General features: G+C 28.2%; 1 protein-coding gene and 1 long non-coding RNA gene across 13 annotated transcripts in view; one reads left to right on the forward strand and one right to left on the reverse strand.

Annotated features, from left to right (window-relative positions):
• Nucleotides 1-1,721: 1,721 nt before the first annotated feature.
• LOC107397698 (uncharacterized) lies at nt 1,722-2,730 on the reverse strand. 3 transcript variants are annotated; one of them, XR_010333234.1, is made up of 3 exons: nt 2,334-2,647; nt 2,147-2,278; nt 1,722-2,090 (listed from the first exon to the last, which is right to left on the reverse strand). It is a non-coding gene; the product is annotated as an uncharacterized LOC107397698 (long non-coding RNA). The 3 variants fall into 3 exon arrangements; XR_010333235.1 differs by lacking the exon at nt 1,722-2,090 and having other exon boundaries at nt 2,178-2,278; nt 2,334-2,373; nt 2,472-2,730; XR_010333233.1 differs by lacking the exon at nt 1,722-2,090 and adding an exon at nt 2,648-2,726 and having other exon boundaries at nt 2,178-2,278; nt 2,334-2,584.
• Nucleotides 2,731-2,734: 4 nt separating this feature from the next.
• Nucleotides 2,735-22,125, forward strand: part of LOC658494 (band 7 protein AGAP004871) — a 54,809-nt gene continuing 35,418 nt past the window's right edge. For 3 of the 10 annotated variants that reach the window (XM_015978755.2, XM_008193251.3, XM_008193248.3), the window contains exons 1-3: nt 2,735-3,001; nt 8,421-8,520; nt 8,660-8,677. In XM_015978755.2, the coding sequence (XP_015834241.1) occupies nt 8,454-8,520; nt 8,660-8,677 (85 nt within the window). In that variant the 5' untranslated portion in view covers nt 2,735-3,001; nt 8,421-8,453. Of the gene's footprint in view, nt 3,002-3,347; nt 3,461-5,417; nt 5,496-8,420; nt 8,521-8,659; nt 8,678-15,715; nt 15,744-19,412; nt 19,543-22,125 lie in introns of those variants that run through there. The other 7 variants (XM_015978754.2, XM_008193250.3, XM_008193252.3 and 4 more) reach the window with 7 other exon arrangements.

Raw genomic sequence — 22,125 nt, forward strand, 5'->3', positions numbered from 1 at the left:
CAGAGCTAAACGATTTGTATTTAAGTGAACAAGTTTTTTCAATAATTTAAGGCGCAAATTTTTTATCACAATAAAACTGAGAAAACAAAATAAAAATAAGAGAAAATGCATGAAAGTTTGTGAAAACGTAAAAATTGAACTGAAATACAATGTTTTAAGATTTTGCAGATTTTTTCTTTTTTAGTTATTTTTTATTATTATATTATTTTTATTTATATTATATTTAATTGTTTTTATTTCGTTTTAGAACTAAGAATCTAAATTGGAAACTAATTTGAATAAAAATAAAAACTATATTAAATTAACACCTTGAAATCTATCTAAATGAAATCACAGCAGTTACTTTTTTGGAAACTTAGGCTTAATTCGATAATCTTTCAGCTTGCTTTGATATAATCTTGCAAGTAAGACTTAAAACATTTGAACAAAGAGTGAACCAAAATTTCCAAAATTTTGAACAACAAACTTAATTAATTAAAAAAAAATTGACTGAAGAAAAATGTTTGAAAAACAAACAAATACAAAAGACAGCAAGTACCCAATTTTTTAATAAACAATGATTCTGATTTTTTGTTTAAACTAGCGAAAATGTTAGCCTGCAACGAATAAAAAATTCTGATAATAAACTCAAAAGTTTTTAATAAGTTTAGTTGTTTTTATTTTGTTTCAGAACTAGAAGTTTTGGCTTTAGGTCAACATTTTTTTAATGATTGAAAAAATAATCGAAACAAAACAAAAATAAAAGAAAATGCATAAAAGTTTGCAGAAACGTAGAAATTGATCAAAAATACAGTGTTTTAAGGGAATTAAATTTTGCAGTTTTTTTTGTTTGTTTTCTATATTTGTTTCTGAGCTAAAAGTTTCGAATTTACATCAACATTTTTATTTTTAATGATTTATTAATGCGCAAATATTTAGGAAACAAAACATAAATAAAAGAAAACGCTTTACAGTTTGTGAAATCGTAAAAAAATTATCTAAAATACAATCTTATAACTTACAAGCGAATTAGGTTTTGCAGATTTTTTTCTTATTTCTAATTTTTTTTAGTTTTGAAACAAGCATAAAAAGATATAACAAAGTTATAGAATACCAAAAAACAAAATTAAAGTAAAAAGAAATGCTCACAAATTGGTTACGAGGTTAAAATATTTTCATTCAATTTAATTTTTTGTTCTGTCATAACTTAAAAAAAAACAAACTTTGAATTCGACTTAACATTTTTAACGAAAAAATTAAAAATGTCCCTTTATTATTAATTTTTCCAAACAGTGTAGATTTTAATTTTAATAAATTTAAAAAAGTGTAAAATTAAATTATTTCAAAAACTAAGAATCGACCATTTCATTCGCATCTAACGCGAAATCTCGTTCAATGAGAAAGACACGGTTTGACTAGCATTTCATTTGTTCCATGAATTGACCAATAAAAAGGTAAGCATCACCTCCTACTTGTTTATCTGTTGCACAAAAAATTGCAAGACGATTGAAGCGTTTGTCATTGGATATCCCAACTGTAAAACAGACCAATCATAAGGCGCTTAAAACTGAGCAAAAAACTGTTGTTCGATTATTTTGCAAATGTCGGCCACACCACGTGGAAATTCGCTGTTTTCAATTGTGGAAAGATTAGTTAGTGACAAACTATACAAAACAATCAGAGAATAAAAATCTACTGAACATAAAAAGAGTTAATTGAATGAAAAAATATTGATAATGCAGATAGGTGTCTGATTTTAGTACTAACATGTACTTCACATTCAGTGTGTTCATTTTCTAGGTTGAGATGAGAACAAATTAATTTTACAACAGCAAATTTAAATTTAGGTTTTTTCTAATTTCGCATTATACAAGAGGTCAAATTGTCTGTTATTCTTATTATTTTGAATTGGACTAAAACCTGTAATAACTAAAAAAGCAACAAAGGTTCGAGAGTTTTAGCGATACATACATACTTTGTATAATGTTTCTGTTTGTATTGTAAATATAAAATTCTGTGTGTTATTTGTAGAAATATTTTTGTCAGCTTAGTAAAACACACATAGACAAGCTTTAATTGTTTTGTTGAAGCCACTGCGTTTGAGTTTTTGCCTTAAAAAAGCTCGAATACAATCCGAGCTTAATTTAATTTTTTGCGGAAAACTTACTTGCTCTAATTAGATAAAATAACTAGTTGAGTTAAATGAAAATAATACCAATTGGCTTCATTTACAATAACAATTGTTGTGATCGAGTGACTTTGGTTGCCGAAGAAAACAATGAAACATCATCGTGGAAAGCTTCAAAAATAAAAATAAACTGAAATGATTCAAAGAAACCTGAAAAAGTATTCACTTGCTTATTTAGTTCCCTTTTCCCTTTCATCCTTTTTGTACTGAAATCATGTATAATATAATAACCCTGCGGTTAATCGACCGCTCGCGATAAAACCTATCACCTCAAAAGGTCAATAACCGTCGCGCCTCTATTTACCTCAAATCATTGGCCAGACTCAATAACTGCCAAAACCGTCCTCACGATTGTATCGAGTTACCATGGCTCTAATTAGAGCAAACCACAATCGAAGGAGGCGTATCCTCAAACATCTGCAAAGTCCCACATAACTTGATAAATCATGAAAAATTTACGCGAGTCCGAGCCACGTGTACCTATCATAACCCTCGGCCAATTATCGACCAAGAAATCGTCAATCTAAGGACGATTGTCCTGTTCCAGGACAAATCTAGTGCCACGGTCCTGAAAAGCGCATTTTTCACGCTTTAAGCCCTTGTGTGTTTCCTGAAACCGCTTTTTTCAGGAATAGTTTCAGTTGCATGTCAAGCGTGCGTTTGCGCTCTAGTCTTTCAAGAAACAGTGGCAAATACAAGTCCGGCAACGCTCATCACATTGACACATCAAAGTGCGACGTTATCCTTCAGGAGTCCTGACGCCCACTTCGATGCCAACATCCTGAAAACAATACAAAAATTGCGACTCTACTCATTGTCAAACCCTGCAACAAGGTCAGTTTTCTTGCGTTTTACGCCACAAAGCGACGGGATTTTATTAATAAATTGGACCACATCCACGGTTATATTTAGCACACTGGTTGCGCCAATTCTAATTTAATTACTATCGATAATTAAAACAAGTCGAGTTGGCGGATTTTTGTGATTTTGAAACTGAAAATTTGATTACTTTGTCGGGAAACAAATTAATTAAATTCGGGAACACGTGTAGAGAGCGTCAGCTGCAGCTTTGCAACTTTGAAAATCCTGGGGAAAAAATTCACCCTTATCGATCATTTGGAGCTGTTGCCACGATATTTTAATCAGCACGGTGACAACAAATGATACATTGTGAAAGTGCATTACAGTGGTAATTTTGATTTTTTGGCTGGTAAATTAGTTGAGTCGTTTAATATTTCATTATTAGTCGTCGCTCGTTGATGCTTCAGCCATTTCGAACTATTATAATAGCAGGTAATTTAAGAGTAACGTCATTAAATATGCAAGGAGTTGAGTAATTTTAAAGCAGTTTGCAGGAAACTGTTTCAGTTTTCAGGCCACCGGGGTCGTGCATTTATTATGTATTCGATTTTTTTTCCGAAAATGATCATTTTCCTAAACTGTTGTAATAGTGGAAATTTGTTTGTTCGTTTTGACAGTTTTAATCGTGGATAAATAATTCAAATCAAACAGTGCGTGCGAGTCTATTTAAAGGCGCGTTTACTCAATTACAGATAAAGACGCTGAGGGAAATCAAGGACAATGGATGAACCTACAAGTGTGGACATTTTTCTGATCAATAAATCGATAACTATAATGGCTACTCTCCTATTAGAACACAGTACGGGAAATTATTACAAATTATACACTAATCACAATATAAATGTTTCATAGAAAGGAACAGAAAACTGTTCCAAAGACGGGACCTATTTTTTTAATTTTAGTTTTGTTGTTAATTTTTAATTATTTTGCGAATAATTAATACCTATTTTGCGGTTTATTTTGTACAATTTTTTGATTTTTTTTTCTTAATTTCTTAATTCTGCAAACAGAGGTAAATTACAGTAAATTCTCTTAACAACGTACACCGATGCGGAACATTTAACTGTCCGTTGTAGAGAGGTGTCCTCTAATAGGAGGTGGAATTTTTAATATAAGGTTTTGTTACGTTTTTATTAAAATGTCCGTTGTGAAAAGGTGACCATTCAGGGAGGTTTCACTGTATTTATTACATATACGTAATTTTCTATAATGTACTGTTTGCAAAAATACGTCTACCTAACTTTTACCAATCTTTAGATAAACTTAATAAATATATATAAATGCAACAATTATGTTATGTAGTGTTATCTTACTTAATTTATTATAATAAATAAATAATTTACTAAAAAATAATAAAAACTGTTTTTCATTTTAGGTTTGAATGCTTTTGACAGAAAAAATAAGAACACAGTGTACTTTTTACTATTTATTTTCTAAAAATGGTCACAAGACTGATTTTTATCTGTTTTTTGTTCAATAAAAGCTGTTTTATTTTTTTTATTCATTTTCGTTTGATTAAATAATTGTAGTGGTTACAAAAAAATTCAGGCACCTTCAGAAAAATCGTAATTTTAGATTTCATGTTATAGTAGTTTCTGTAATTCTATTTTAAATTTCCGTTATTCTAATATTTTTGTAATTCTTTAACAATTGCTGTAATTCTAAATTAATTCTTCTAGTTCTAAGAATTTAATAATTGTCTTAATTCTAAATAATCTCGGATAATTTCAAACAAATGTAAGAATTCAAAAAAAAACTAGTAATTTACAAATGATCTAATTAATTTCAAGCAATTTTAATTAAATTTCAAAAATTTGTCCAACCAATTATTTTAAATAAAGAGAGTTGCGTTTTTTCTATCTAAAATAAACTAATTTTAATTTCTTTTATCTTTTTGCCATTTTTTTTTTATTGTAAATACAATTTGCCATTTTAAAAAATTAATTTTTAAAAAATTTACGAATAGGTGCGAATAGGTAATAGGTCATTCATTTTTTTTGTTTTTTTTAATAAGAACTTTATACAACAAAATTTAGAAAGAAAAAACTTTAATATTTATGAAAAAATTTTTAGACTTTTGTTCTTTAAACGTTGAAACAAACATGGATTTTTAAAATAAATGTGTAATTTTTACAAAGAAAACAGTGATGATTGTAAAGTATATTCGTACGACAGAAAAAATGGACAGAAATAGCTTTCCAAGAAGTAAAATTTGCCTAAATTTTATGAAATAAATTTTATGTAAAATTACAATTACTCATAGTTGAATTTACAAAGAAATAATGACGTTATTACTTATTATTGACTCATGAAGCTTTATTCTAACAATCTAGGAAATGGATGACTTTACAAAGCGATATCTGATAACTGATAAAGTGATAACATCAAAAGTGAGAAAATTTATTTGTTAAAATCAATTTTTTAGTGACGATTGGTGTGTGTGTAAATTGGTTGAATTATATTTTAGGTACGTGTTGTATCAAATTTGATTATTAAATAAAACCAAAAGTAAAAATATTTAGATCAGGAAAGAACTTCATAACATAAAATTCGCGTCTTGCAAAAGTAGGTTTTGAAACGATTCCAAATATTTCACGTTTATTTTGCGGTCTCATTTATGCTTATTTATAGATTTATTTAGTAAATTTAAGTCTGTCGCCATTTTTGTTTATAATTTAAAAATAAAATTTGTTTATAATTAAAAATTAAATTATCGGAATAATTATTACTGTTTAAGTGTCACTTTTTAAATAGTGGTACAGTCACAATCAAAAAGAATGGTACTTTCTACTAATCGGGTCGCACTGCAAAAGTTTGACTAAATTTCAACAAACGGGTTAGTTTTCACACTGTCTATCCTTAACCGTAGGTATCATATAGAAAAGATTTATGGCTGCGGTTTTAGGGGTGTTATTTTTTTTATCGTGACTGTGCATCAATAACTTTATATTTTTGTTGTTTATGACGTCAGTTTTCGCGTTCTTATGTACAAACAAAGAAAGTTGGAATTTTTTTGCAAAGGGAGGAAATATCCTAGACTCTTGTTGCATTTTGGTAACCACTGTATAAAGCAAAGAATTCATTTAGTAGACTTATTTTGTATTTTTTTTGTAGTCTAGAAATGCGAAAAAGAACCTCTTATTTCATTTTATTTTAAAAACACAGACAAAAAAAACACATAAACTGTTGTAAAATATGAAAAAGTGCTTAAGGAATTAAACAAAAAAAATTTAAATTTTTTTTAACTTATAGCACAGAACTAAATATTTTATTATTTTAGTGGTAATGCATATTTATTTGTTACAGTTAAAAATTTTGCTTAAACTATTAATTTTTGGTCTCTATTGAAGATCACACTTATTTTCTGAAAGCGACTTGATTCCGTTTTTTTTTATTCACAGTGTATAATATTCTGAATAAAGTCATGCGACCCTCGACCGCATAATTTATTAATAAATTTCGCGAATGTTTCATTTCACCGTGCCAATTATTCAAAGTTTAATTGAAACAGGGAACCGTTTAGCCCTTTGTTCTTATTTGAAATGCACGACCAGCTCGGAAAAATTATCTCAACATTCTTAATTGCCAATTTAAAAATACATAAGACAAAGTCTTCGGAGGTTGATGCGCCGTGGAGTTATTTTCGTTCGCTAATTATCCCTATAATTCACATGGAAAGGAAGGAAAGAGATAAAGGTGGATTACGCTGGATGCCAGATAAGGTGTTGAATAATTTGTGGAGGCTGGAGGATTTTAAATGCAACACGTGCTCGGATTTTTCCAGATTAAGAAAATCACACTTTATCACAATTAGAGAAAGCTGCCGACAGGTGTAAACAAATGAGAAATTGCTCTCTGAATTTTTTTCACAACCAGTGCTTTAATTTTTTTACAAAAAACCTCATGGTTTCAATTAGATTTGTGATCAAAGTGACGCGTGAATTTCAAATTAAATTGGTAACACTGCACAATGCAGCTCTCTGTCCTACATTATTCAATGACGTAATTATACAGGGTGACCCAGCTCAACTTCCGTCTTCTGTAGCTCAGTTATTGGTAAAGTTGGACTTTTCATATTTTGTAGACGTATTTCAGGAAAATATTTTTTGGTTATATACAGTGTTTAAAAAAAGTATGACGTCATAATAATATTTTTTAAATGGGATGTTGTTATCTTTTAGTGCCCATTAGGAGGCTTTTTTAGCTTCTTACGTGTTTCTTGAATTGATTTAAATCTTAATAAGGACAAAAAAATAATAGCATGTTGTTAAAAAATACTATGTTCACGTCATACTATTTGGGACACGCTGTATAATCAAAATTATTTTTCTACAATACGTTCTAGAGTATAAATAACATCTACAAAATATCAAAATCACCCTGTAGTTTGTTTCATATTTTGCACTCTGTATCATGCTAATGAAGCGAGCTCCGGTTGTTCCTCGTCACATAAATGCCACCTCTGACGTTTATTATTTTTATAGGGTTATTAAAAATACGAGAAAGAAACATCCCTAATCTAATCATCTTTCACTGGTGCTTCTCTAAATTAAATGACACGAGGTGACTGTCATATAATGCAATTTTGTGTGTTCCTCTCACTCAAATATTTAAATTAGATCGGCAGAATCTAGAATTAGACTAGAACAGTTAATTAATTAAAAGCAAACAATTTAATTAGTCTGCTATCGACCCACTTGGAGGCAAAATTATAAAACTCGTGTGTGGCGTGACAAAAGCAACAAATTTGCTAATAAAATAATTTTTTAATAGAAAAAAGTATTTGCCGTTTTAAATTATTACAATTTCATCTTTTAATTATTTTCAACAATTATGGTCACGCAAACGTGTCATTCTTTACCATTATGCAGTTTGTTGCTTCCGAACAAACAGAAATAGATCGAAAATTGGATCTAAAACGTTCAGCGAAATGTACTTATGATCAAGTGCTTCGTTTATGTTATTGTTGCCGTTTATCATTCGCTAATTCGCGAGCAAATACCGAAGTTATTTATGGGACACCGGGTTTATACGGTGCTGTTCAGGGACTTAAGGAGAGCCGCCTGCCATAAATTACAAATGTGGAGGGTTTTATTTGCTGCAGTGGCGGATTAACCAACATCAGGGAAGGTTTTTTTTTAATCAAAATTTGCAAAAAATAGCAAAGCGTCCTCTCTTGGCTGGTAGCTGAAGTTTGTGGTGCCAACCCCGTAAGCTGAATGGTCCTAGCTCTTTAAAGCACTCATTTTTACACCAAATGAAAATATCCTGACATTTATTGTTATCGTCGTGAATAATTTATGACTCGCTTTCGACAAAATTACGAATCAATATGATTTGTGGCCTGTGATGGTAAAATTAAGTTGGCAAAAGTGGTTCAATGTGATTTCAGGTGGCGGCAACCGACGTGAAAGTAGCCCCTGATATGTCAACAGCTGTAACAAATGGACACCAGGCCCCTTCGGAGGATTTTGCCAAACATGTATTCGGAGGTAAGAATATAATGTAATAGAAGAGAAAGGAACTAACGTTTGATACAAATTGAAGCAATTAATAAATGCGGTTGACTTACACATTTTAGTTAATTTTTTGGTTGAGCGGTTTTAAGTACATTTTATTTTCTTTTTGTAGCGCATGAACGTGGACACGGTGAGTAAAAAGCATTAAAAATTGTTTGTATCGAGTTTGTAGTCGCTTTTTAGAATTGTTGATGGGCTTCACGTAGGTTGTGGTTTGTCTAATATTTACTTACTAGGCGTAAGTAGCTTTAATTTATGTAAAACACGACAGGTTTTATCGATACTATACGTACATACATTTTCAAAATGATGGTCAACAATTTAGCATGGACTTTTAAAAGCTTTTTAGTTTTTGAAAGGCATCTAAAAATAAGGACACTTGAAAAATTAATTATCAAAGTAAATCTACAACAACTTCCTGAAATTTTAGACAAAAAAATAATTATACGACACTATTGATTTTATAATTCTAACTACTTTTATAAATAAGGTAAAACAAAACCTATTTTTAAGTTATCATAATTAGCATTTTTTTGGAAATATTCTGGTAATATTTTTATTGAACGTTGGGATATTTTGTTTCTGATACTACAAAGATACTACAAATATTTTGATTTATTATTTAAAGTATAATGTATTTTGGAAATTTTTTTTTCTAAACGTTGCTGTCCCAATAAACATTTAAACAATTTTTATTACGTAGATAGTTTTTTATTGAAAGATAATATGTGTGGGAATAATTTGGAACTGAGCTTTTCTTTTTTAAGCTAGTTGATGATCGTCCATCAAGTTGTCATTATATTATGCCTACATATCTCTTTATAAAGCCAATTTAATTCACGATCTTTTATGGTACCCTGTCTAAGATTTTGAAAAAACTATTTGTTGAAATAGTGAAGTTTCGTAACGACAGTAGTTTTACAATATTTTTCAAAAAATATATAAGTACATACTTTAATCAAAGATCGATTGGTTGTATTTTACATCTGTGAGATTTATTTTCAGTTTTTTGTTTTACAAAAAATTTTAATCAGCGCTTATCATATTTTTCCTAGAATTTTTTGTAATAATAAATATTAACTAAAATATTAAGTTCTTAATTTTATTATTTGTTATGACAAGATCAACGGATGTTGATTTGTTGATTTTAAAAATTTATTTATTAAAATTTTTATAATTGTAATTATTAATTAAGTAATAATTAAATACTTTTCTAGGATTTTCTTTGTGAAATAAGATTAAAAAAAATTTTTTATCAAAAAAAACAAACTAAATCTCGCTTTGTAAGAATAGCCGGCCCTAAAACCGGTTCACTGGTGTTTTTTTGTCCCAGGAATAAGTAATTGACCATTAAAAATATAAACATCACCTTTTACTTGTTTATTTTTTGCACAAAAAATTATTACACTTGGGTTCAAAAATCGTGGTTAAATTGTGTATTGATTTGTTTTTGATAAAGATTGATTTTCGCAATTAATTTATGTTTAAACTTAAACGTTTTCCAAGTTTTTCAGCAAAAAGTCAGTTGTTTCGCAAGATTTTTTGACAAAACTTTGAAACTTTTTGACTTTTGTCAAGTAAGTTGCAACTTAATTCGAATTAGTTTAATTAGGAATTAATTAATTTATTAATTACAATAATTATAATTAGTGTATTATTAAATTTCCGGTTAAAATTTGAATTCAATTAAATGTAATATGTTGTAAAATGTAAGCTATACAGGGTATTCTATGTTTTAGTGTCGGTGAAAAAATAAATGCATCTAGTTGCCTAAAAGAAAAAAATTATATTGCAAACGACGTTTTGAACAATTAAAATTTTAACTTCATTATCACCTGTGCTTGATTTAGAAAAATTTGTACTTTTATTACTTGTCAAACTAAAAATAAATTTATTTTAAATCTAATTTTTTTTATCCTTTCTTGGGGTAGTATTTTTTGGACGAAATATTGAACCAAAAGTTATTTATTAAAAAATTACTGCTTTCGTCTGAAATTATTTTGCTCCAATTTTTCTTTGCACCTGTATATTCGGGCACATTTAACCGACTTTTTTCTTGATAGTAGCTAGCAATAATATAAAATGCATCAAACAGCGCATTATTTTACGACTAGATTTCCCTCCAGGCCCGGAATAAATTAGTTTAAAGTTTCCGGAGCTTGACACAGGGAGCTACAAATGCAAAAAGTTTTCTTAAATCAACTGAGATATTTTGTTCTAACAACATTTAGTCTCAAAGCTTGGATAAATAAATTTTCGAGAATCGCTCACATTTTTGAAAAATTTATAAGCCTTTGCATTAATTTGTCGGAAAGCTTTTGTAATCACTTTACTATTCAAGTGGCTCAAGTCCCAACTTCCGAGTTGTTTTTCGTCTGATAAGTTAATTCGATTTATTTTTAGCCATTCTACGCAATCAATTAAAAATTAAAATCCAATCTAATTCACGTCCTGGAAAACGCACCGTTCCGGTCCCAATTATCGGTTCAATACCGCCAACGATACCCACCGACAAAAACTTAATTTCTCTGTACACAGACTTGTCACGCAAACACAATTATTAAAACAATTTCAAAAATAATGTGATAGTGTATGGAAGTTGTGCGTCTAAAGGGTGTCTCATCAAGGGAAGTTTAATTGGATGGGGGGCGGTTATAACCCGTGTTCGAATTGATTCGGAGGGCATTGTGTGGAAGAGGTCGCAAGACTAGGCCAAGATTTACCTACTTGAGGCTGTTTGAGGATGAGATTGGCCAAGGATTGAATTGGAGCTTTCTGTGCGGAAATTTGACGAATTCCACTGTGCTAATGTATATAAATGGTAATTAAGAGCAAATATTGATTCTGGACATTGTGCAAACTAAATGCTTGACTTATTGTTACGTAAAATAAATTCTACTTGGCCAAAAATTGGAGTTACTGGGTTTACAATTCGAAAGACAAGCTAAATACGAGGGCAATTCAATTTATTGTTAGTTGACTTACTAATTTTACGAGATGTGGTCAAAAAAAGGTCTAAATTTTATCGAAAATAAACCAAAAAAAATTTAATACAAAATGCTGTTATTGGTAAAAATGGTGATAGTTTTACTTTTTTTAACCTTTTGATTAAAAATCACTAAATTAGATCGAAACTGATTTAATTTAGCTTACTTTGCTCGTTTAAAATTATTGTAAGTAAAGGGTTTTCGACCTAAAAACAAAAGTTTCAATTTTTTTTTATTACATACAGGGTGCTCAAAAACTGACGCTCCAACTTAGTGGTACGTTATTGAGAAGCAAGTGCAGATTACGGGAAAAATGTTGAAAAAATTCCTAAAGTCATATTTTAAAAAATCTGGAGCTACAAACATATTGTGTTAACTTTTTTAGTTTTCATTCTTTTTTTATGTTTTTATGTTTCATACCAGGTAATCGTTACGTAACAAAACGATGAATAATTATTTTTAAATTTGCTATCAGATTTTAGCAGTTTTTTTTAATGTAAAAAAATTAAAATTTATCAAAAAAATCACAATGTGTAGATGTGACAACACTGGGAATTATTTCCTAGGAAACCATTTCAAAAATAATTTATTTCTATTGTTGATCAAATTCTATTGAGATCACGACTGTTAGACAATGTTGCCACATATCATTTATCTAAAATCCGTTATCTATCAATAACTTTAATACAAAAAAAATACAAAAAAATTTTTTTTGAATAGGAATCATAGTTGGCTGTGACATTTTCGAAAAGCTTATTTTTTTCTGAACTGAAAACAACATAAATATAGTTTGAAATTTTTATATGCTTTTGATGAAAATATATTTAAAATATTTGTTGGTCATGGAAAAATTATTTTACATAAAACGTATGAATAATCTAGAAATTTGGTTATAAAAGTAAAAAATGTGAATTTATAAAAATAAGTTATGTTAAAGTTTTAGTTGAAAAAATATAGGATCGTCGCAGATTTTAATTACATAAAAATGTGTTGAAAATTTTTTTGACGTTTAAACTAAACTTTTTTGATTAATTTTGCTAACACTGGCTAGAAATTTTCAAAATTTTATACAAATTATTTTATTTTAGAGTTGTGTCACTTGATTCAGCTCGTTTTCGAGTGAAATCTCTTCAAAATAAGCCAAAATAGTTGGTCGAAAACTGTGTTATTTCTATATTTTTCAAACAAGTAAACACGTGTGAGTGAAAAATTATTTGTTTTGATACAGTTTACAGCTAGACAACGAATTATTTTTTAAATTTTTGTGAAAAACAAATAGAAATTGCACCAAATAAGACTAAAATTGTGTGAATTCTGCGTTTTTAGAAGTTTTATACACGTTTTTGAGTGAAAAATATTTTTTTTTGGGAAAAATTACTACAACGAGGTGACAATTTGATTAATTTAACCTGCTTTTGACCAGATATTAATTTATTTTACAAATCGTTTTATAAAAAAAAATAGTTTCTAAAAAAGTAATGTTTAATTTTTTTTTTTAATAATTTGAATCTCAGTTTTTTGTCAGAGATTTCGTTACAAGAGGCCGAAAAAATATTAATTCAAATTTAATTTGGTAACATTTTGTTTTTTTTTGAGCACAATTTTTTGTTAGAAAGGCCATTATTTTTCAAAATTTGGTCAAAAACAAATCAAAAGTTTAACAAATCATAATAACATGGGTGTTTTAGCTTTCTTTAAATCTCATAAAGGTAAAAATTATGTTTTTAATATTTATCAACAAAAGTGGAAAAAACTTACTGTTTGTGAGTTAAAAGTTTAGGTTAACAAACAAACCAAGAAAAAAACACCAAATTAAGTCGAAATTAACTAATTTTATTCGAGTGGTTAACACACGTTTTCTACCTCTCAAAAAATTTGCTAAAATTGGCAGAAAAGTCATCAAATTTGATCAAAATCGATATTAATTTTGCGATATTTTAATGAATTTAGTCAGTTTTCAAACTTGAAACTTAATTAAACATTCCTCAAAATGACGAAAATGAAAATAAAAAAAACTGATGTTGCTTTGTCTATTTTACTGGATTTCATTTATTTGGGCAAAATTTTCGCAAAAAAAACGACAAAATTTGGTGGAAAATAGAGGTATTTCTACCTTTTTCAAGCTTTTCCACACGTTTTTGACTATTTTATCTAAATAACAGAGCTGAAAAAAAACTCAAAAATTATGTTCTGTTTTTGAGTTAAAAATTTAGATTAACAAACAAACCAAAAAAAAAACACCAAATTAAGTCAAAATTAGCTAATTTTATTCGATTGGTTAATACACAAGTTTTCTATCTTTCGAAAAATATGCTATAATTGGCAGAAAAGTCATCAAATTTAATCAAAATCGATATTAATTTTACGATATTTTAATGAATTTAGTTAGTTTTCAAACTTGAAACTTATTTAAAAATTTCTCAAAATGACGAAAATGAAAATAAAAAAAACTGATGTTGCTTTGTCTATTTTACTGGATTTCATTTATTTGGGCAAAATTTTCGCAAAAAAACGACAACATTTGGTGGAAAATAGAGATATTTCTACCTTTTTTAAGCTTTGCCACACGTTTTTGACTATTTTATCTAAATAACAGAGCTGAAAAAAAAACTCAAAAATTATGTTCTGTTTTTGAGTTAAAAATTTAGATTAACAAACAGACCAAAAAAAAACACCAAATTAAGTCAAAATTAGCTAATTTTATTCGATTGGTTAACACACAAGTTTTCTACCTTTCGAAAAATATGCTATAATTGGCAGAAAAGTCATCAAATTTGATCAAAATCGATATTAATTTTACGATATTTTAATGAATTTAGTTAGTTTTCAAACTTGAAACTTATTTAAAAATTTCTCAAAATAACGAAAATGAAAATAAAAAAAACTGATGTTGCTTTGTCTATTTTACTGGATTTCATTTATTTGGGCAAAATTTTCGCAAAAAAAACGACAAAATTTGGTGGAAAATAGAGGTATTTCTACCTTTTTCAAGCTTTTCCACACGTTTTTGACTATTTTATCTAAATAACAGAGCTGAAAAAAAAACTCAAAAATTATGTTCTGTTTTTGAGTTAAAAATTTAGATTAACAAACAAACCAAAAAAAAAACACCAAATTTAGTCAAAATTAGCTAATTTTATTCGATTGGTTAACACACATGTTTTCTACCTTTCGAAAAATATGCTATAATTGGCAGAAAAGTCATCAAATTTGATCAAAATCGATATTAATTTTGCGATATTTTAATGAATTTAGTCAGTTTTCAAATTTGAAACTTAATTAAACATTCCTCAAAATGACGAAAATGAAAATAAAAAAAACTGATGTTGCTTTGTCTATTTTACTGGATTTCATTTATTTGGGCAAAATTTTCGCAAAAAAAACGACAAAATTTGGTGGAAAATAGAGATATTTCTACCTTTTTTAAGCTTTTCCACACGTTTTGGACTATTTTATCTAAATAACAGAGCTGAAAAAAAAATTAAAAAGGCAGAATTGTTTTTTCAACTTGTTTTCAAATTATTTTAAAATTGTTTGTTGTCTGGGCAATTACTCAAAAGTAATGAGGACAAAAACATGTTTAAAAAAAGAATGGAAAAAGTAATTTCGCTCCATCTGTCGTCTAAAACACAACTAGAACTTGTTTTTTTTTTCGCCCCCTTATGAATAAATTTCACCAAGTTGTCTTCTTGTTTTGTGAAGAGTTTGATCGTGGGACGAGACAGATGACTAAATGATTGCACCGGAGACATTTTACAAACGCAATTATTATCAAATCAATAATTTTTTTTCCGGTTTTATTCAACATGAACATACATTTTTAAAGACTCTTCCATTTTTCCACAAAAATAGAAACGCTTAAAAGCTCAACTCCAAAAACATGAAAAATGGTTATAATTACTTTGGGACTGCCTTAACAACGGTCTGATAACCTAAATATCCCAACTAACGCAAAAATCAATTACATAAATTATGAATTCGTCGTTCTTGAATTAGAATCCAATCAATGAATTATTGAAAATAATGAGCTTGGAAGAAAATATTCCATTAAAAGTAAGCAGTGTTTGCCGCTTGGCTCATTATTGTTAAACATTAGCCACGTACGCGTCCAACAACCGAAAAATTAGCCTTTTTGTGTCATGGTTAGTGTAAGTAAAGTTTCCCGGACCAACAGTTCCACAGCTTCAAGCGCACCAATGTTTAAAAATGGTAAAGCTTTTTTTCCTACTAATACATTGAAAATATTAAACTGAATGAAACCTGCATTAAATTTTAAGAGTTGCTCTCCATTGTTTTGTGCAAGATTTTGCTGAAACCTTGGCTCGGTAATTACAACTGAAGGTGTTAATTAGCGACTTTGTAACGAAGCAGTTGCACGTATTTCATAATAAATTGAACGAGAGCTTTGTTGGCAAGAGAATTTTTCATTTTAGTTAATTATTTAAAGAGGGAATTCGATTTTGTCATTATGGGGATACCTATTATTAGGGAATGTGGCGCATTAAAGACTGTTTTCTCGGCAATGACCGCAAGTTTAACGTATTAATTTTTAAAGAAGGATAGATTTATCGATTTGTTGGTATTAATAGTGTGGTCGAAGTTTGAAATTTTGGTTATTTGATTGGGAAATAGTTTGCACGTGTGTGTTTTTTGCGTGTTTTTATGTTTAATTAAGTGGAAAACAGATGATTGTTTATTGTTTAAACAACAAATGTACACACAACATATCGTTTAATTGTGGCTGTTTGGTCGATACTGGAGTGGTTTTTAATTGGTTATGATTAGTTTGCTTTGTGGTATTTTTTGTCAACACATAGGTACAGTTTCAAAATGTATTTAAATGAAATTGTTGTTCAATTAAAAGTGCCCTTTCCATACCTTTAATGTTTTATTGCAACTATATTAAGTTAGTTAACTTTTTGTACGAAAATTTGAAAAAACAATGATAAAATTTTAATAAAGTTTAAAAAAATACATAAAATGTTGTTGAAAATAAATCGATTTCTTGAGTTTTTCTACAATTTTCTATAATAAATACAAATTAACTCAAAATACAGTAGAACCTCATTAAATCGAAGTGATTGATTGATTCCGAGCATTTACATTTTACAGAAACCAATGAACTTTTCTCTAGACATCTCGAACATCTTTAAAACCCAGATTTTTTAGTTAAATTTTATTGCCAGTTAGTTGCTAAGGTAGTATTTATCTGATTGGTGTTGCTATGTTTTAGCTGCGGTTTAAATTTATCTTTCTGTTAAATATATAACCAGAAATTGGGTCTAAGTTGAATTCTTCTGCAGTGAAAAATCGGAAAACTGCAGTTTTCACTAATCTTACAACTTGTGAAGAAATTCACACAAAACTTAAGACTTTTTTGAAAAAAATAGGAAAATTGTATTAGTCTTTAATAAAATACAATGTGTTCAAAAATGGTTGTTTATCAAGTTGACTATGAAATTTAAAATCAGTGTGCCGCTTAGTTTAAATGACTATCGTACTTTTTCTGTCAAGTCTTTGAACTAACTTTTTGCCATTTTTTGGTAAAGTTTTACTTGTGTTTTATATTTTCGTGATTTTTGTTGTGTATTTTTTCGTTTTTGAATTCGAAGCATTTTTGCATTAATTCGACGGATCTGTTACTTTGACAGCATTCAGAATTTAAATTAAGCGGCACATTACGTTCACATTTCAAAGGTGACTTGATGAAGAACCATTTTTGAAAATATTATATTTTGTTCTCTCTGTCTTCCTGATGACAAAAAATAAAATTTGACAAAACCTATCTACTAAAATCTAGAATTTTAAATATTTGTTGTAAACTCTTACAAGTTATTATCTTTGTTTTTGTACTAATTTTTGTGAATTTTCGGTATTTTAAAAGCTTGTTAACCCAAATAATCAAATAATTTTTTTCACTGTATTAATATTAATAAAATTAAAAATATTAATAATAAGTATCAATTGAAATTTTGTTGTTTTTAATGACATTTTAAAACAATGAATGTTTTAAGCAGAAAATACGATTCTCGCTAGCTTCAAAATTAGTTTTTAGTTTTTATTTAATAATTTAATTTATTATTTTTGGTTTTTACCAATTTTTTTAAAAAACATCGTTTGTTTTAGAAAACAGTATTTTTTGTGCAGCTTTATTAATGATAATTAATTTTCATATAAGTAATTGTACTTAGAAAAACTCACATGCATAGATAAAACTATAAAGTTTTTAATGGCAGACATTAAATTTTGTGTAATTATTATTTTCTGAAAGTAAAAAAAAATTATAAAGGAGCAGCTTTTTAGCGATACTAAAGTTATTAGAGTTACAATTAATAATTTTGTGATACTTAGCAGACAAATGCTCTGAGTACCGAAAGCTGGCCAAAATTTTGACAAAATTAAAAAAATTAAAATTCTGTATAAGTTCGATTTAGTGACTCTCACTATGTAAACTCTCCAGACAAAAAAATGATAATTCGTTTATGTGAACATTTTTTGACTTTTTATTTATGCTCAATGTTTTTGGTTTGTGTTCCTGGAATTTTTTTGACTATTTGATTTAAGGTTTTTGTATGCGATTACATTTTTGTTTCGTTAGTGTATTGAATGTTGAGCATAAATTTGGCGATTAGTGATAAGAAACTATACATACGAAGAAGATAACATAAATTTAAATAAGATATAATTAAAAAACGTAACTGAATTCGAAGCTATTTTAATTTGGAGTGTAAAATTTTTTTGTAATTTTATTAACTAACCTACAATTTGAGGAAAATTATAGACTTGGTCTTATGAAGTAAGTTAAAAAAAATTAAACAATCTGACGTTATTAATTTTTTTTCTATTACTAATTAATTATTTTTTGTTGATAACGTTTCCGATAGCAACGTGTTTTCACTATTTTAAAACACGCTTCTCATAGCAATGTGTTTTAAATTAATGGTTTGACTATTTTAAAACACGCTTCCTATAGCATACACTCACATACGCTCGTTGCATAACGACAGCCTTCGAACTTTAAGCTTTTTTTGCATCCGTATTATTAATAACTTGTTAGTCGAGCAAAAAAATACATTAATATTAATAAATAATAATAAATAAATAAATAAAAAGCAATAATTTATTTATGAGGTTTTGTGGTATTTGGTGACTGTGTCAGAATTTTTTGACAATAGAAATAGTTTCGCTATTACAATTGTTCCGGGTAAAGCGCTGTATTGTCAAGGAATTCTGAGCTGATCACTAAAGCCAGCCATAAATTATTCGAGCTTTTAGATCTCTAATATTATAGTCTTAATTACACAAAAATTAACGACTATGATAATTATTATATAAATCGGTTCAATGGACCATAAACTAGAAAATCGAAAAATTGAAAAAATGTTTTGGGTTTTTGCCAAGATTAAAATGATTTTTTGATTTTTGCTTTAATTAATTTCTGAACCTGTTTCTGGATTTTTAATGTTTTCAAAAAAACTGAGAAAACGCATGACTAGCAAATCCACAATTGATTTAGTAGAAAGAATCAAGAGTTATAATTCTTTTCGCTTCTGAACAATCTTTGACGCAACATTACTCCCGAATCCTTCCCAATAATTCCCAATGATTAAATTCCCCTCGGACGCAGCATTCCTAATAATCAATTTTTTGTGCAACGTTGAAAAGAAATTGCCAAATTCCTTCACCATCCTCATCCATCGCAATAAGCACGTGACGGATCGTCACCAATATCGAGCTTTAAAAGCCCATCTCAGCGAAGCAACTCCGTCAATTTGCAAAAAAGCTCGCCTTCTGATCTCGCCTTTTACACTATCATTTCCGCTGATAAATCGGGATTGACCCGATCGGCTGCATTCGCCTTTTTCCGCCACGCTTCGACGGGCGGAAGCTCGCAAGCTGCGAGCTTTCAGACCATTTTCAGACAGTCCTGAAACGTGTTTCAGTCGAGGCATGCTGCGCTCTTCCGTTGCTCATTACTGAAAACGAACGCACTTAATTATGACTGAAGGTCAGTTTTGTTTGTCTGTTTGCATGGCCTGTTTCGATGTTGACGATGGCGAGAACCAATTTTGCTTGATATTGAAAGCTCGGCTCCAAAGCTTTTTTACTACTTGAGTTTACTACGTGATGACGTCTTTGCGGTGACGTCACAGCTTGGGCCTACGCCAGGATTAATTTCGTGGATGTTTACACAGTATCGGTTTTTTCCAAATTAAGGAGAAATGGTCTTGGGTGGCTGGGGGTGAAAAACAGAGGCGGATTAAGGTGACTGAAATAAGGGTCAAATTTTCTAAAGGAAGTTCAAAATTAAGCTGAAAGCTTTGTGTTTTTAGTAATTATCTATTAAAAGTGCTTCCGGATTTTGCACTTTTAACTTCCCATATCTTGTGCTTTTATCTTAAGAACATTTTCCAAAAAAGCACATTAAATAGTAACTTTCATGTACATAATCACATAAAATAAAGAAATCAAACATTTTTGAAAAAAAAAACACTAAATAGATATTTTTTTCGGTTTTGTATTTGAGACCTACATGGAAAATTATAAAGGTTTCATGAAAATAAGCAAAACAAAAACTAAAAATTAGTTTTATGTGAAATTTGCTAATGCAGACTAAAAACTTATTAAAGTAAGTTAATTATTACATATTTTTTTGTCTTTTTTCGATGGTTTTTGTGTACTTTACAGCCACAAACGTAATTATTTTGCAAAATAAAACACAAGTAAACATGTTTTCATTTTTTTGTCACTAAATAGGCTGGAAATTGATACTATTTTGTTATTTATTTTACTTTTTTTACTATCTTTTATCATAATTTCGTCAAAAAAATAAAATACAAATTTTAAAATGTGGTGTATAAACTTATTTTAAATTTAAATTTTCAGTTTTAGTGTGAGATTTTGCTAAATCAAGTTGAAACAAATCGATTAAAAACGATACTTTGTCTATTTTTTCTACGTAGTTGCATACGTTATTTTTCTTCAAAAAGTTGCAAAAAAAGCCAAAAATACATCATAAAAAATAGCAATTTTGATTTGGTAAATCACTAAATTCTTTTGTAAATTACATAATTTTTGCTTTTCTCGTGTGTCCTAATAGTTTCGTCAGTTAGAAATATAATTATTTTGGAAAATTTAAGTAAAAACGGGTCAAAAACGTATTAAGTGATGTTAATTTTTTTCTATTTTTTTCAAAAGTTTTTAAAAACTAGATAAAAAATCAATGAATTTGTTCAAAAATATTGTTTTCGTTTTGAAAAATTACTACATTTAGTTAGAAATTACATAATTTTTGCTATTTTGTGTGTTTTAAAACGTTTGTCAGTTAGAAATTCTTACAATTATTTCGCAAAATTTTATTAAAAACTGGCATTAATGTTAAATTAGATAAAACATTATATTTTATTATTGGATTTTTTTAAAGATTTTGTAAAAAATAGAGCGAAAAATCTAAAAATTACTGGTTTTGTTTAGAAAAATCGCCATATTTAGTTATAAATTACAATATTTTTGCTTTTTTGTGTGTTTTAACATATTTTTCAGTTAGAAACGGAATTATTTTGCAAAATTTTGTTTAAATTAGGCTAAAAATTGCTGTTAAATTTGTCTTTTTAATAATACCTTTGAGTACAATGTTTTTGCAATAATATACTTAAATAAACAAAAAAACATGGTCAATATTGGTATTTGCATGTAAACTAAGTTATCAGTTTTTACTTTAGACTTTGCTAGAATTTACTAAAAAATTATTAAATTATGACCGTAATTTCAGAAGTTAATGTATTTTTTAAGTGTTTTTCAGCCAAACAATCTATAAAATGATGTTAAATTTTTTCGATTTTTTTTCAACATGTTGTAAAATGTTGAGCAAAAAATCAATGACTCTGTTCAAAAATTTTTATTTTATTTTGAAAAATCACTATATTCAGTTACAAATTACATTATTTTTGTTTTTTTTGTGTTTTAACGTACAGAAAATGTTGAATTAGATAAAAATGATAATACATTTTTTGATTTTTGTAAGGATTATTTAAAAAATAGTCCAAACAATCAATAAATTACTTTAGAAATACTGATTTCGTTTGGAAAAATCATCACAAACATGGTCAAAAAATAAATTATCAGATGATATTTTATATGGAATTTTGCTAAAACACGTTAAAAAATCATCAAATTATTAAAAATTATATCATCTAATGTCTTCTTTAGGTGTTTTTAAGCCAGAAATGCAATTATTTCGCAAAATTGTGTTAAAAATAAGCGTAAATGACAAGATGAAATCGAGTATATTTTAATTTTTTTTTAATGTTTTAACAAAGTTTTAAGGTAAAAACAATTTTTTTCTTCAAAAATTTTACACAAATAATTCGAAAAATTAGTCCAGTTACTCTTTATGACCTGATCTTGTAATAACATACCTAATTTAAATTTACAAAACATAAGAACACAGTTAAAACTTATACACACTAGGCGAAAAAAATTCAATTTTTTTAATGAAAAAAGTCTACAAATTTAAGATTACATATGGGTTGTAAAAGCCATTTCAACAAAAAAAATTGAAACAGTCTAAAAGGCCGTTTTATGGATATTT

The sequence above is a fragment of the Tribolium castaneum genome, chromosome 1 (genome assembly GCF_031307605.1).
Source record: "Tribolium castaneum strain GA2 chromosome 1, icTriCast1.1, whole genome shotgun sequence".
Lineage (NCBI taxonomy): Eukaryota > Metazoa > Arthropoda > Insecta > Coleoptera > Tenebrionidae > Tribolium > Tribolium castaneum.